General features: G+C 44.4%; 1 protein-coding gene across 1 annotated transcript in view; it reads left to right on the top strand.

Annotated features, from left to right (window-relative positions):
- OSBPL10 (oxysterol binding protein like 10) overlaps positions 1-13,243 on the top strand; it is a 310,546-nt gene that overhangs the window by 240,394 nt on the left and 56,909 nt on the right. The window contains exon 6 of the mRNA XM_046002875.1: positions 3,433-3,587. Coding sequence (XP_045858831.1) covers positions 3,433-3,587 — 155 coding nt within the window. The remainder of the gene's footprint in view (positions 1-3,432; positions 3,588-13,243) is intronic.

The raw sequence follows: 13,243 nt of genomic DNA, 5'->3' as shown, positions 1-13,243 counted from the left end.
CAGACAGCGTTATCTCCTGACCCCTCACCCCACCCCCAAATCTGTAGACTTTTATTTGCATTCCTCTCTTCACCTATTCACCTTTTGACATTTAGTCTTGTAGCAAAAATTCAAAACTATTTTGTTTTCCTCTAAGGCAAATCTAACTTTTCTGCCTTAAATGATTGGAAAGATATCCTCTTGATTTTTGTTCCTTAAAAACATTGCCAAACTTCATGAGCTAGGCGTTCATTATACTCTACTTTCATATGAGTTTGAAATTTCAGCAATGAAAAGCCAAGAAAAAAAAAAAGATTGCCAAGCTGTGTCTACATGTGTCTTTCTCCGTTGTCTTTTCTGAAAAGGGGTAGACTGTACCGGCGGCATCCCAGCTCTCTTGTGGTCAGGCTGTTTCTTCTGTCATTGTTTGTTGTTTGTGCTTTATTGACCTGATCTCTGTCCATCGGGGTCTCTTGGATCTCTGTTGTGCATTCTGCTTAAGATCCTCTCTCTCCCTCTCACTCTGCCCTTCCTTGGCTCAGAGCTGGGAAGGGGCAAAGGAAGAGGGAGAAGAAATCTTAAGCAGTCTCCACGTGGCAGCCAAAAAGGGGCTCAACTTCATGGCCCTGAGATCATGACCTGAGCCGAAGGCCCTACATTAGAAGTTTCAGAGATGGATTCCTCCTCTGAGCTTCTGAGGATTCCATTTCTTTTCTCAGACTCTATACAATCTATATCATTTGCTCTGTTTTAAAATTTCGTTTCATTTTCCTTATTTATTTGAGAGAGAGATAGCAAGAGAGAGAGAGCAAAAGCAGGGGGGACAGGGAAAAGCAGACTCGCCACTGAGCAGGGAGCCCCACATGGGGCTCTGTCATAGCACCCTGGGATCATGCCCTGAGCCAAAGGCAGACGCTTAACCAACTGAGCCACCCAGGCGCCCCTATTTCATTTACTCTGTTAGAATTTTCCTCCTTCATCCTCAAATGAGGCAGGCCTATCCAGACTTGAGAACTAAGGGACCATTTATTTGTTAGAGCACCTGGATTGGCCTAGGATGGACTTCTCTCTGGTCCTCACTCACTGGTTCTTTGATATGCTGAATCCATAGAGTATATAGAAAACACATTCCCCAGCATGCACTGGTACCTTCTCTCTTCCTGTCCTGGTTTGTGTCTTTTCCTGAATGCAGTGTGTCTCTGGCTTCGGGACTCTACTTCCTACCCCACTGTCTCCTGGATTATCATCTCTGAATGATGGTGGTATGGAGGGTGGGAGGGACAGAGCTGAGGTGTGGAAGTAATGGAGGGAATATCGTCTCCATCACTTAGGCAAGCAGATCTTTTCCTTAGTGCTATTTAAGCTTTCCTAATTACTCTTGAAGAAATTTACTACTTGCATGCATATATATATGTATATGTGTGTGTATATATATATATATTTTTTTTTTTTTTTTAAAGAAAAAGTCCTCCTGTATTGGTGAGACAGCTGCTCAGTATTTAAGATCTGAATCCAACTTGCAGTTGGTGAGGTGTCACTGTCTATGAAAATCTTAATAGTCGGGACACCTGGGTGGCTCATTTGTTAAGTGACTGCCTTCAGCTGGGGTCATGATCCCAGGGTCCTGAGATCGAGCCCTGTATTAGGCTCCATGCTCAGTGAGGAGCCTGCTTCTCTCTCTCCCACTCCCCCCGCTTGTGTTTCCTCTCTTGCTGTGTCTCTCTCTATCAAAAAAAAAAAATCTTAAAAAAAAAAATCTTAATAGTCATTCATTCATTTTGGCACATAATTATTGAGTGCATACTCTTTGCCAGACCGTATTCTAGGTTCTGGAGACCCAGACATGAGCAAGGGCAATACTATCTGTGCTTTTGGGAGCTGATGTTTTAGGGAGGAGAGAAACACAGTAGACCAACAAATGAGCAGGGTGAGTTCAGATCGCGCTGAGTGCTGTGAAGACGGTAAACTGACTGATGGGACGGCGGGGGGGGGGGGTGCCTTTGGAGCAATGCTTTGGCTGGGAAGCTCCCAGGGGGCTTCTCTGAGCAAGTGATATTTGAGTGAACCCTGGATTTACAGAGGAGGCCTTTCCCCCGTGTAGAAGAACTGGGGGCGTGGGGGGGTGGCGTTCGGAGCAGACGAAAGGGTGCGCCTAAAGGCTCTTGACCTGAATGAACTTGGCTCCCTGGGAAAATGGAAAAACGACCAGCATGACTTGAGCGCAGTGAGCAATGAGGAGAAAATGAAATGAGACTGGACGGTCTTGCAAGCCAGGCAGCTGGACCGCGTTCCACTTGCCATGAGAAGCCACTTGAGGCTTTTAAGCCACAGATGTGTGATCTAACACTTGACGTTTCTTAAAAAAAATTTCTGCCTAAAAATATGCTTGTGTTGGAGAGGAGCACACAGAGAACGCATGCAGCCATCTCAGCTGGTTGTTACTTTGTTTCCATCAACCAGAGTCTCCAAGGTATTAAATGTCTGGGATACTTGTAGATTTTTCTTGGGATAACTCTAACGAAAAGGCTAATGGATAGGATTACTTTCCTGATGGAACATCAGAGACCCTGACAGTCAAGTTCTAGTTCATGTAAAGCAGCATCCACTTTCAGTCTACCTTTTCTTCATCCCTTATCCTTGGTCTTAGAGAACACAATCTCCAGGGGGAGGGTCAGCTGAGTTTGAGACCTATTCTTACTCCAGTGGTGGAATTGGGAAAGGAATCCCCTGTGTTTACTCCTGTCCCCACTAGTAAGCATATATAGACATTCTACAGTAACATCTGACTCCAAAATAAATAAACAGTATTAGAATTAATGAAGTCTTTTTTTTGTCTCCCCCCACCCCTCCCCCCCAGGGTTGAGGGAGAATCAGAAAAATGCTTTTGGTTTATCAGACTGGTGTTTATAAATGTGTTTCTTCCTAGAATGGAATGAACACGTGTCCTTCGTTATGGGGCTTCCTGACTTCTGCCCCAGCAGTCACGGAGGGGGGCCACAAGACACTGGCCACTTTTCAGAGCTACGGTCATGCGATTGGCAATTAAACCACAGTCTGAGCAGCCCCTTTCTGATAAAGTTTGACTTGTTGTTTATTCTAATGTTTTAATGATAAATATCTTTATGTAAATATTTTTTTCTTAAAAAATTAAGAAAAACACTTAAAATTTGGCTTTGGTGAATATGACCCCCCCCAACTTGGCTCCCACCGATGGGGAAAGAAACAGCCTATGGTGATTCTGGTCACTGCCATCATATAGGGACTAATTTATAAACAGATCCGGATCCACACTTGGTACCTCGTTCAGAACAAGCCCACTTAAATTTACCACAGTCCACTCCAAACTGGGCCCATTTCAAGTCTGTCTCCTTATACAGTGGGTTACAGATATTTTTTGAGCTGTAGATGTTTAAATTGGAAAATACTTGGCATCATTCTAGGTCTTTATTGCAGAAAACATCCTGGGATGGCACGGGCCCAAGTCACATTCCACAGAGCAGCTGAAAAATGGGACACTTGGCTCTTTACCATCAGCCAGTGCTAACATAACCTGGGCGATTTTACCAAACTCCGCTGAAGATGAGCAAAGCTTGCCGCCGGAGCCCGAGGTAAGCGAGCCGTTAGTTCTCTCTTAGCACTCCTGTGGCTTGTGTTCTCGCTTGTTCGGAAACGTAGTAATTATATTTGTAACTTGCTCATCTCTTTGTTTGAAGAGGAGACAAATTATAAAATGGGAGCCTTGCCTGGAGAGACAAAATCGGCTCTGGGCACGCCTGGCACTTCTGTTCTCGTGTCTGGCAGCTGCCATGGCTGAAATGTGATCTTACCAATGAGGAAATCTCCTATTTTCATCGAAATGGGAGTCGTTTTAACTTCAAGTGGGAGAAATTCAAATGTGCCCATTAAAATGATGCCTGTTGACATGCCGGGAGCAGTTACAATATATTGTCGCTCCCCTGAATAATGGCTTCTTGGTGTGGTTCGTGCTAACATCAGCTCCCGCCTCACGTGCTCGACCCCTGCATGTTCCAGAGCCAGACCAGCGTCCCGCCGCCACCCCGGGGCCATGGCTGAGACTCCTGGGCCTCCCCTTCAGCTGCAGGGGACCCGTGCCCGACTGGCCCGGCTTCCGCAGGCTCCCTGGATTGCCCTCTGCCCACACGCCTCTCCCCACTAACCATGCCTCCCAAGTGGCCGCTGGAAGGAAGCCAGATGCAGCGTGTTCCTTTGTGTCTCCAGGGAACTTCTGTATTTTCTTTTCATTTTGATGTGCACGTTCTGTCTACGTGACCTTGTGAACTAGGCGGAGCCGTACCGGATCCACGTGTTAGAGGTTGTTCTTAATTCTAGCTGAACACCCTTAGCCTGAAGCAGGTAGAGTCCTCATAAAATCTCCTGGGGAAGGTCGAGCGCCCCAAGGCAGCTGCCTGGGTCCAACGGTTATCTTGGTTATCAACTGAAAATTTTTTCCAGGTTTCCCATGATTACATTCTGGGACAGGGACTTTGGTCGCTTGGCTCTTACAGAGGTAGGATCAGCCTGACTACAGGCATTCCATTCGCATCTATAAGGTGCCTTCGTAGGGTGTGAAACGAGTAGGGGACGTGAGATTCTCCGAGGCACGTCCCTTTACCTGTATCAGGAGTTTCAGGTTGAAAACACTTGAAGCTGGTGTGTAGATGAACTGGCAGGTGAGCTGGTGACAGAGTAAATGGTAGGAGCTCTGTTGCCCTGTTGTTCTTCAGAGAGTCTTGGGTGGGGTGACATTGGATGGTGGGTGCTTAGCCGCTCAACAGTTGAAACCTACAATAATATCCTCCATTCCCTTGGCAGGGAACCTTTGGGGGGTCACATCATAATAAATACATTTAAAATCTAGCTCTAGGGAAAAATTAAGAGTAGGGAAGTATGTCATCAAATCTTTAGTAACAGTTTTATAGGATCTCATTCCCAGCAGCATTCTTGGGCAAAACCCAACAGAACGTAACCTAAGAAGCTTACTTATTAGGGCTGGTGCCGTTCCCATTCTGTGAATCCTCCTTCATGTTTCTTCTGCTTTTCCCTGAGAGCGCCTCCTGTTACGCTAAAACTCGAGAGGCCAGGCCTGTCCTTTTTACTTAAAATTGTTGCCCCCCTTTGCCTTAGTGGTCACTGGCCTTGGCAGAAGAGTGTATGATTGTCCACAAGAAATAACTAGCTCCCAAGTTCAACTTTTTAATAGCACTTCAAAGGAGAAGAACTAGGAAGAACTTTCCTCCCCTTAAGTTAGGAACAGCAGGAATTAGCAGTATAGGTTGTCGTATTACCTTTACCCCAGTCAGAAGGGTGTAAGGCGTTCGTGGATGAGTCTTCATAGCAGTGAGGACTTAACGGGGGCATGGTGGTGTGTTGATGGTTTTTGGAGAAGGGAAAGTACGAGACTCCTTTTCATTTTCTTCCCAGCGACGGCTCTGGTGGGTGCTTCTCACAACCCCGACAGCGAGTGTTGGTTGGATACTATTTTTACTTCAGGTCATTGTGCTTTGTCACTTTCTGTTTTTGTTTTAAGAACTGAAGAAGCTAGCAATATTGACCCAGTCCTTTTTCCGTCAGAAAAAAGGAAAATGTTGCCATTACCTCCTTTTTGCAGAATTTGGAGAAATAACCCAAGAAGGAAGTGAAATTCCTAGAGGCTAAAAATTCCTTATGAACATGTTCCTTAACCCTTCGCTACAGAGCATAGAGTTACTATGTGAGTGATCACCGGTGAAACTCAGGATCATAGTTACTGTGGCACTTTCGCTGAGCAAACTATTTTCTTCTGGTTTGTTGCTCGTGTTAAATCTTTAGAAACAATAATTAGGGTATAAATCATCTACCTCCCTCTGACAGGTGTTTGCTTTTTTAATACCACCAAGCGATTTGACTCAATTCAGTTCTCACTGGACACAGACTGGGCATCCTGCTGTTCAGTTCAGCTCTGACATTGTCTCCCTGGGGAGTTTCAGATCCCAGAGGTTGAGGGCTCAGCCCCACAAGATTCTCCTGCCCCCCCCCCCCTTCAGCCAATCACAAGTTCAGGTCATGTGTACTTCTGACCAGCTGGCTCTAGATCAGTGGTTCTCATGACCCCCTCCTTGGGTTTGAATAATTTGCTCTGGTGGCTCGCAGAACTCAGAGAAACACTTCCCAGTTTATTATAAGGGTTATAATTCAGGAACAGATGGAAGAGATGCTTGAGGAAGGCACATGAGCTGCCATGCCCTCCCCAGAACCCCCCTTGCAGCACCTCTCCATGCTCTCCAAGCCAGAAGCTCTCTGAACCCTATTGTTTGGGAGTTTTCTGGAAGCTTCATTCCAGAGGCAAGATTGATTAACTCTTTGGTGACTGAACTCTGTCTCCAGCCCCTCCCCCGCCTCCTGGAAGTCAGTGGGTGGGACTGAAAGTTGTACCCCTCTCTAGTCACAGTGTTCGTTCCACTGGAAATGGCCCCCATACTTAGGTTACCTGAGGGCTTCTAAAGGTCACTCACTCATTAATATAACAAAAGACACCTTCATCCTCTCTCCTCCCTTCAGGAATTCCTAGAGTTTCAGGAGCACTGTGCCAGGAATGGGGACAAAACCAAATACATATTTCTTGTTATAAATTACAGTGTCAGACTCCTTACCCTAGTGCTGGCTTTACTGTGAAACAGCTTACAGATAACTGGAAAATTAATGCATTTTCAAGCTTCATCTGTTTAATTCCCAGCAGAATAAAACTCAAAGACCAATGTGTATTTAATACATGAGTTAGAGCAGAACTGTGGTTGGCTCTATTATCAAATGCAGTGATCTTAAAATTTTTATTCTGCTGGGGTTAGAACTAACTATATGTGAAAATGAAATATTCTTCCATAATGAAATGAGTTAGGATCTTGGTTTTACCCATTAGCAGAACAATTTTTCAAGTCTCTTAGCACCATTTGAAATTTAAATTTAGGCAGAAAAAGGTTTGTGTTATGCTGTCTTCAGGGAAGAATGCCTTGTGCCAGGACAGGGAGAACCATGATGGGGAGATACTGGGATTGGCTCTCTTGAACTTCATTTCCACTCTCCCTATGGGAAACCCAGCAACATGTTCCAGAATTTCTTACAGCTGTGTTTCTGAATTCGTGATAGATCCCATAAATGCATCTGTGTGGGATTTGGAAGGCTGAGATGGAGACCAAATTTCCTCTGCTGGTGCTACTGGTGGGCAAGGTCATGGGGATGTGGGTGTTTGAGGCACTTGTGGGGGCCACATGCATTGTCCTGGGGCCTTAGGCTCACCTGCATGGACATGACATGCTGTTGGGCAGGCAGCAGTGGCCAGTTCCTGACACTGGGACCATGACTTCCTACCGTGCTGTGTCCTTGAAATAAGGAGTTGAAGGGGGGACTTTGCTCCTCCATGCCTTCCAGAGATTCTGTAAGCACCTAATTCCCATACCCAGTCCCTTTCTCATTGAAATACCTGGTGTGGTTTCTATTTCCTGCTGTGGATCAAGAGTGAGTGCGCCATTGGAATCAGAAGGTGGAGGGCAACATGAAGACGATCGTGAACGTGACCATGTATACCTACCATTCTAGAGGGACAGAACCTTACTATTTCTAAAAGTAAGTTTTATTGAGGATAATTCAAAAATATTAAAAGTCACTCCTTTAAAATGCAATTTTATCACTTTTAAGTACATTAAAATATGGAATAATTCTGTCTCTTTCCAAAATCCCTTGTGTTCCTTTATAGTTAAGCCCTTGGCCGTCCTCCTCTGTTTTCTGTCCATACAGCTTTGCCTTTTCTGGAGTGCTGTGTAAATGAAATCACACAGTATGTAGCCTTTTTAGTAGAGCTTCTTTTTGTTCTGTGGCATGCTTTTGCCATTCATCCATGTTGTTATATTGGTCAGTGGTCCATGCCTTCTTATTGCTGAATAGTAGCCATTGGATTCGGAGTTTTTTATCCATTCACCAGTTGAAGAGCATTTGGTAAACTTAACTTGTTCAAATCCCCTGTGGGTAAGATAGAAAAAGGGAAGCATTTAAAATAATGTTGTATTAATCATATATGGCAAATATTTGGTGCTCAGATACCTACCCCTGTTCTGGAGGGAGAAGATGAAGGGTCAGTTCTATTTATATCTCTATTGGAGACCCTGAACTAGAGGGTTTTAAAGCTTGTGCCTCAAGAGCATGCTTTCAGTGGGGCCTCGAGGGGGCCTCAGTCAGTTAAACATCTGACTCTTGGTTTCCGCTCAGGTCATGATCTTATGGGTTGTGATAGCTGAGCCCAGCATCTGGCTCCACGCTCAGCGGGGAGTCTACTTGAAGATTCTCTCCCTCTGCTCGCCACCTCTCCCCCAGTCTAAAAGAAATAAATCTTAAAAAAAAAAAAGGAAATAAATCTTAACAACAACAACAACAACAACACACTGTCAGTTCCTGGGTTGATTGTTCCTTTATAAACATTGCCTGGTTAATTGTCTGAACTACAGTGGTAACTAAGCTATCAAGAGGCCACATACCCTATACACCACCCCCCCCCAATCTAGCAAGATGAGAGAGACTTCTCATAATGCCCCTAAGTACTGACCACTAGCATTTAGCCAAATGAGCTTCAGTTAGAAAATTGCAAAATTGGATTTTTAAGCAAGCATGTCATAATCTCTCCCTCTCTCCCCCAAGGGAGGAGGTTATTTTACAGATAAAGGAGGGCAGATACAAAAGATTCAGCTGAATTTATCCTCAAGAAGAATTTCTATGCCCTTGGTGGATTCGTCATTTTAGCATTGAACTTTTGAACCACTTAACGACATAGGATGCTGGCAGTTTGACATCCTCTGACATTCAAGTTGAAGCCTGGCCAGTATAATCCTCTCAGCCCATTTTTATCATCTCTTCATCTCTATAATACATAAATGTATGAGTAGATGTGACTGAGAGTATTTATCAGCCATGGGATGGTGATAAATTCTGGAAGACCAAGTCATATGTTGTTTTGATCCTTTGAATAATTAACACAAATGTTTGGCCGTATGCGTTTGTTCAAAATACGTGACACATGTTTATTTGATTCCAACCATTTAATGAAGGAGTGAGACAGCTATTACTGACTTACAGCAATTGAAAATCACCTTATTGAATTCTGTGATAATGCCACAAAATTGAATTTCAAACGGTCATCACACAGGAAATGTTGATCACATTTGTTAGAATTTGTAACAAGGAAGTTTGTGGGTGATAAGATTCCCCCTCCCTAGCCCACTCCCCATCCTGTCACAAGTTTGGTTGTATCTCCTTGCCGGGTCCTATAGAACAGACTTTTTCCCTCTTTGAATCATGGCCTTTGAAGCACTTAATCTTAGAAGCACCGTTAGGGGTCCAATGGCTACTCTCCATTGGTTGTCATCCAATGGATGGCACTCCAACTAGAGTGGCTGACTCTTGCCGAAAGTCCACACAACTGGCTTGTAGGAGACAAGATGGGTATCTGGACTTCCTCTCTCCCAAACCAGTGCCTTTCCTGTACACCAGACCATCTCTTGTATCTAGTAGGGTTCTTTTCAGTTACAAAAGCTTAGAATCCAACAATTAGTGGCTCAAGCTATAAATAAAGTCTTCTCACACAATGAGAATTCTGCCAATAAGTACTAACATGTTTGGTGTAGCAACTCATGAGGGCCTCAAAAGTACAGACTTCTGGAAGCCATCTGGAAGTTCCTCAAAAAATTAAAAATAGAACTACTGTATGACCCAGATATCTCACTTTTGTGTATGGCCAAAAGAATTGAAACCAGCATCTCAGATAGTGATGGTTATTCAGAATAGCCAAGAGACGAACAACCTAAATGACCATTAGTGAAGGAATGAATAAAGAAAATGTGGTATATACATCTGATGGACTGGTATTCATTCAGTCTTTAGAAAGAATAAAATCCTGTCACTTGCTGCAACATGGATGAGCCTTGAGACCATGATGCTGAATGAAGTCAGCTGGTCACAGGACAAATACTGCGTGATTCTGTTGATATGAGGTGTCTGAGGAGTCAGTCTCAAACAGGAAGCAGACTGTTGCTGGGGGCAGAGAGGTGGGGGGAGGGAGAACTGAAGAGATGCTAGTCAAAGAGTTTAGAATCCCAGTCATGCTAAAGGGAAAGTTCTGGAAATCTGTGCAACAGCATGTGTGTAGTTAATAATACTGTACACCTAAAACTTTGCCAACAGGGTACATTTCATGTGTTTTTAATCATGTAAAAGTTGATTACTTCTTCTTAAATATGCATGTGTATGTGTGGGTTTCTTCTATTCTTGTTGCTACTGGCTTTTTATCCTTACATGTGTCACTTCATGATTGCAGTGTGACAGCTACAGTGCCAAGCACTACATCCCCACACTGGTCTCCTTCAGAATGCAGGAAGAGATGGAGGCTCTTCTAAAAAGACTTACTGTTTTTGGGGCACCTGGGTGGCTCAGTGGGTTAAGCCGCTGCCTTTGGCTCGGGTCATGATCTCAGGTCCTGGGATCGAGCCCCGCATCGGGCTCTCTGCTCAGGGGGGAGGCTGCTTCCTCCTCTCTCTCTCTGCCTGCCTCTCTGCCTACTTGTGATCTTTCTCTGTCAAATACATAAATAAAATCTTTTAAAAACATAAAATAAAAAGACTTACTGTTTTCAAGACTCTTTTTGTTGGAAGGGTAGCTCCCCCACCCCCGCCCCCATATACTTCTCCTGTTATATCGTAGCTAAAACTGGATCATGCCCCCAGGCAAGATCTATAACTTGCTGTTGGTATTTCCAACATGGCAACTGGATTTCCTTGATGGCTTCAGAGTAATTGTGAGTCCCTCTTTGTGGCTGTGGAAGAGTGTGCCTTACCGAGTCAAAGGGATCTTGGGACCTAGGAATCTCAGAATTGATTTTCTGTTCAACAAGGAAGAAGAGGGCATCTGCAGATACAGAGGGCAGTAACAGGTGGTGTCCGTTGGACCCCTCAGTCTGCCCCAAACAGCTTTTCTTCATCCAGAAATCATCTCCATCTTCCTAAGACTTTTCTAACCCAACCATTTCATCAGAGAGGCCAGACTGTTTGAGGGTAGACCCCATCTTTGATTCTCCTTTGAAGATTCCAAGATATTTAGGAAAGTACTCAGCACTTAATAGACATTCTGTAAATATTTGGTGAATGAATGTGAGTGATACGGCCCATGTGTACTGTTCATAACTAAAGGATGTGCTTCTTCCATGTCCTCATCTCTATTCCTTAGCCTCCCCTAGCGATTCTGGAAGACCCAGTAGAAGCAGGCTTAACCTCTTGTGTGGCATATGAGTTACATACACTGATGTGACAAAAGGTTCATTAATGGCCAACATCCTGGACCTTTCCAGGACCTCATCAGTCCATTTCTAGCCATTGGCCTTGACCGCCTATCCCAAAGGTACTATAATGTAGTAGTGGAGATTGCATGTGAAACTCTTACTATAACTGCTGAGGGCATTCCTGACACTAGGAATGAGCCATGTCTTGATCATCAGGGTTTTTTCCTTCTGCTCTTCGGGCTCTTGGTCTGGAAGGAAAGTAGTCCATCCATCAGGCAAATGTACAAGATATGCCTCTTAGCTAACCAGCCCTCAGGACTTACTAAGAATCTGAAGGCTCCACGTTCTTATTTGTGCGTGCAGATACGCTGCTCCCTCTGAAGTTTGCTTTGGGTCTCAGCATAGTAGGACAGTAATTATCCATCTACTCTGGGGTCTCTTCATTCATCCAACATCGAGTTACTGTGTGCTGGACATTGAATGGGGGACTCCTTAGTTTAGCAGATTTTCATAACCTAGTAGTAGAAACTGAATTGTGCCCACCTCCCCTTGCAAATTCATGTGTTGAAGCCATCACCCCAGATATGACAGTATCAGGGAGGTGGTGTCTTTAGGACACAGCTAAGTTAAATGAGGTCATAAGGGTGGGACCCTCATCCTGGATCCTAATCCAATAGGACTGGAGTCTTGTAAGAGGAGAAATCTCTCTCTCTGCCCTCTGAGGCCCCCCAAACCAGGAAGGGCCCTCTCACAGAACCCAGCCATGCTGGTAACCTGCTCTCTATCTTCCAGCCAGCCTCTAGAACTGTGAGAAAATAAATTCTCTTGTTTACACCACCTTGTTCATGGTATTTTGTGAAGGCAGCCTGAGTGGACTAAGATACCCAGCTTCTTAACTCCCTGCATATTTCACAATAGTTAGAATTTTTTTTTTAATGTCTTGAAATGAGAAACAGGAGAAATGGTTTATAGCCAAGAGACATTTCCAGGTTAGTTTTAAAAGACAATGTAGGTCCTGGGGGTATATGACTACAAATCTACCTGTGGCCTGTAGCAATTAAGATGATCATCTGTGAGATGTCATGGAAGTTGAAGGCATGTTTTTATGGTATTCTATTTAAAAAAAAAAAAAAAAGATTTTATTTGACAGAGAGAGAGAGACAGCCAGAGAGGGAACACAAGCAGGGGGAGTGGGAGAGGGAGAAGCAGGCTTCCTGCTGAGCAGGGAGCCTGATGCAGGGCTTGATCCCAGGACCCTGGGATCATGACCTGAGTGGAAGGCAGATGCTTAATGACTGAGCCACCCAGGCACCCTTTTATGGTATTCTAGAAGGCTGTTTGTTCTGCCTCCCATGGCTAAGAGCACCTTTTGGTCTTGTAAAAAAGAAATTCCACATTTTTCTGCCCTTTCTTCTTAACATATCAACAACAAATATAACCATCCACACTGAACTAAGCCCTGTATGCATTTTCTCAAGGGCTCCTTGATCTCGGTTTCTGGTGGTATCATTGGGCTCTCCTACTACAAGGCACGATGATGTGATTTCCTCTGCAGCTTTGGGGGATTCGTTTCAGTTTATCCTCCTTCTGTCCTACTTCTCTTTTTCTTCCTCTCTCCCTTTTTGTGGGTGGTAATTAAGTTTTGTTTTCTTGATTGGGTGGTTTTGTTGTTGTTGTTGTTTTGTTTTGTTTTTAGAGAGAGATCCTGAAGCAGAGAAGGGTTGGAGGGAGAGGAAGAGAATATCTCAAGCAAACTCCCCACTGAGTGTAGAGCCTGACGTGGGGCAGGATCTCATGACTTGAGCTGAAACAGAGTCAGACGCGTAACCGACAGAGCCACCCAGGTGGCCCAGGGTGTTGCTTTTATAAGAGAGAGGTGGAATATGGCTGAAGGTTCCAGATCTACTTTCTAGGGGCCTGGTAGGGTGTGTCTCAGGACTTTTAAAGGGT

The sequence above is a fragment of the Meles meles genome, chromosome 4 (assembly GCF_922984935.1).
Source record: "Meles meles chromosome 4, mMelMel3.1 paternal haplotype, whole genome shotgun sequence".
Lineage (NCBI taxonomy): Eukaryota > Metazoa > Chordata > Mammalia > Carnivora > Mustelidae > Meles > Meles meles.
This window is presented reverse-complemented; position numbering and strand designations above follow the sequence as displayed.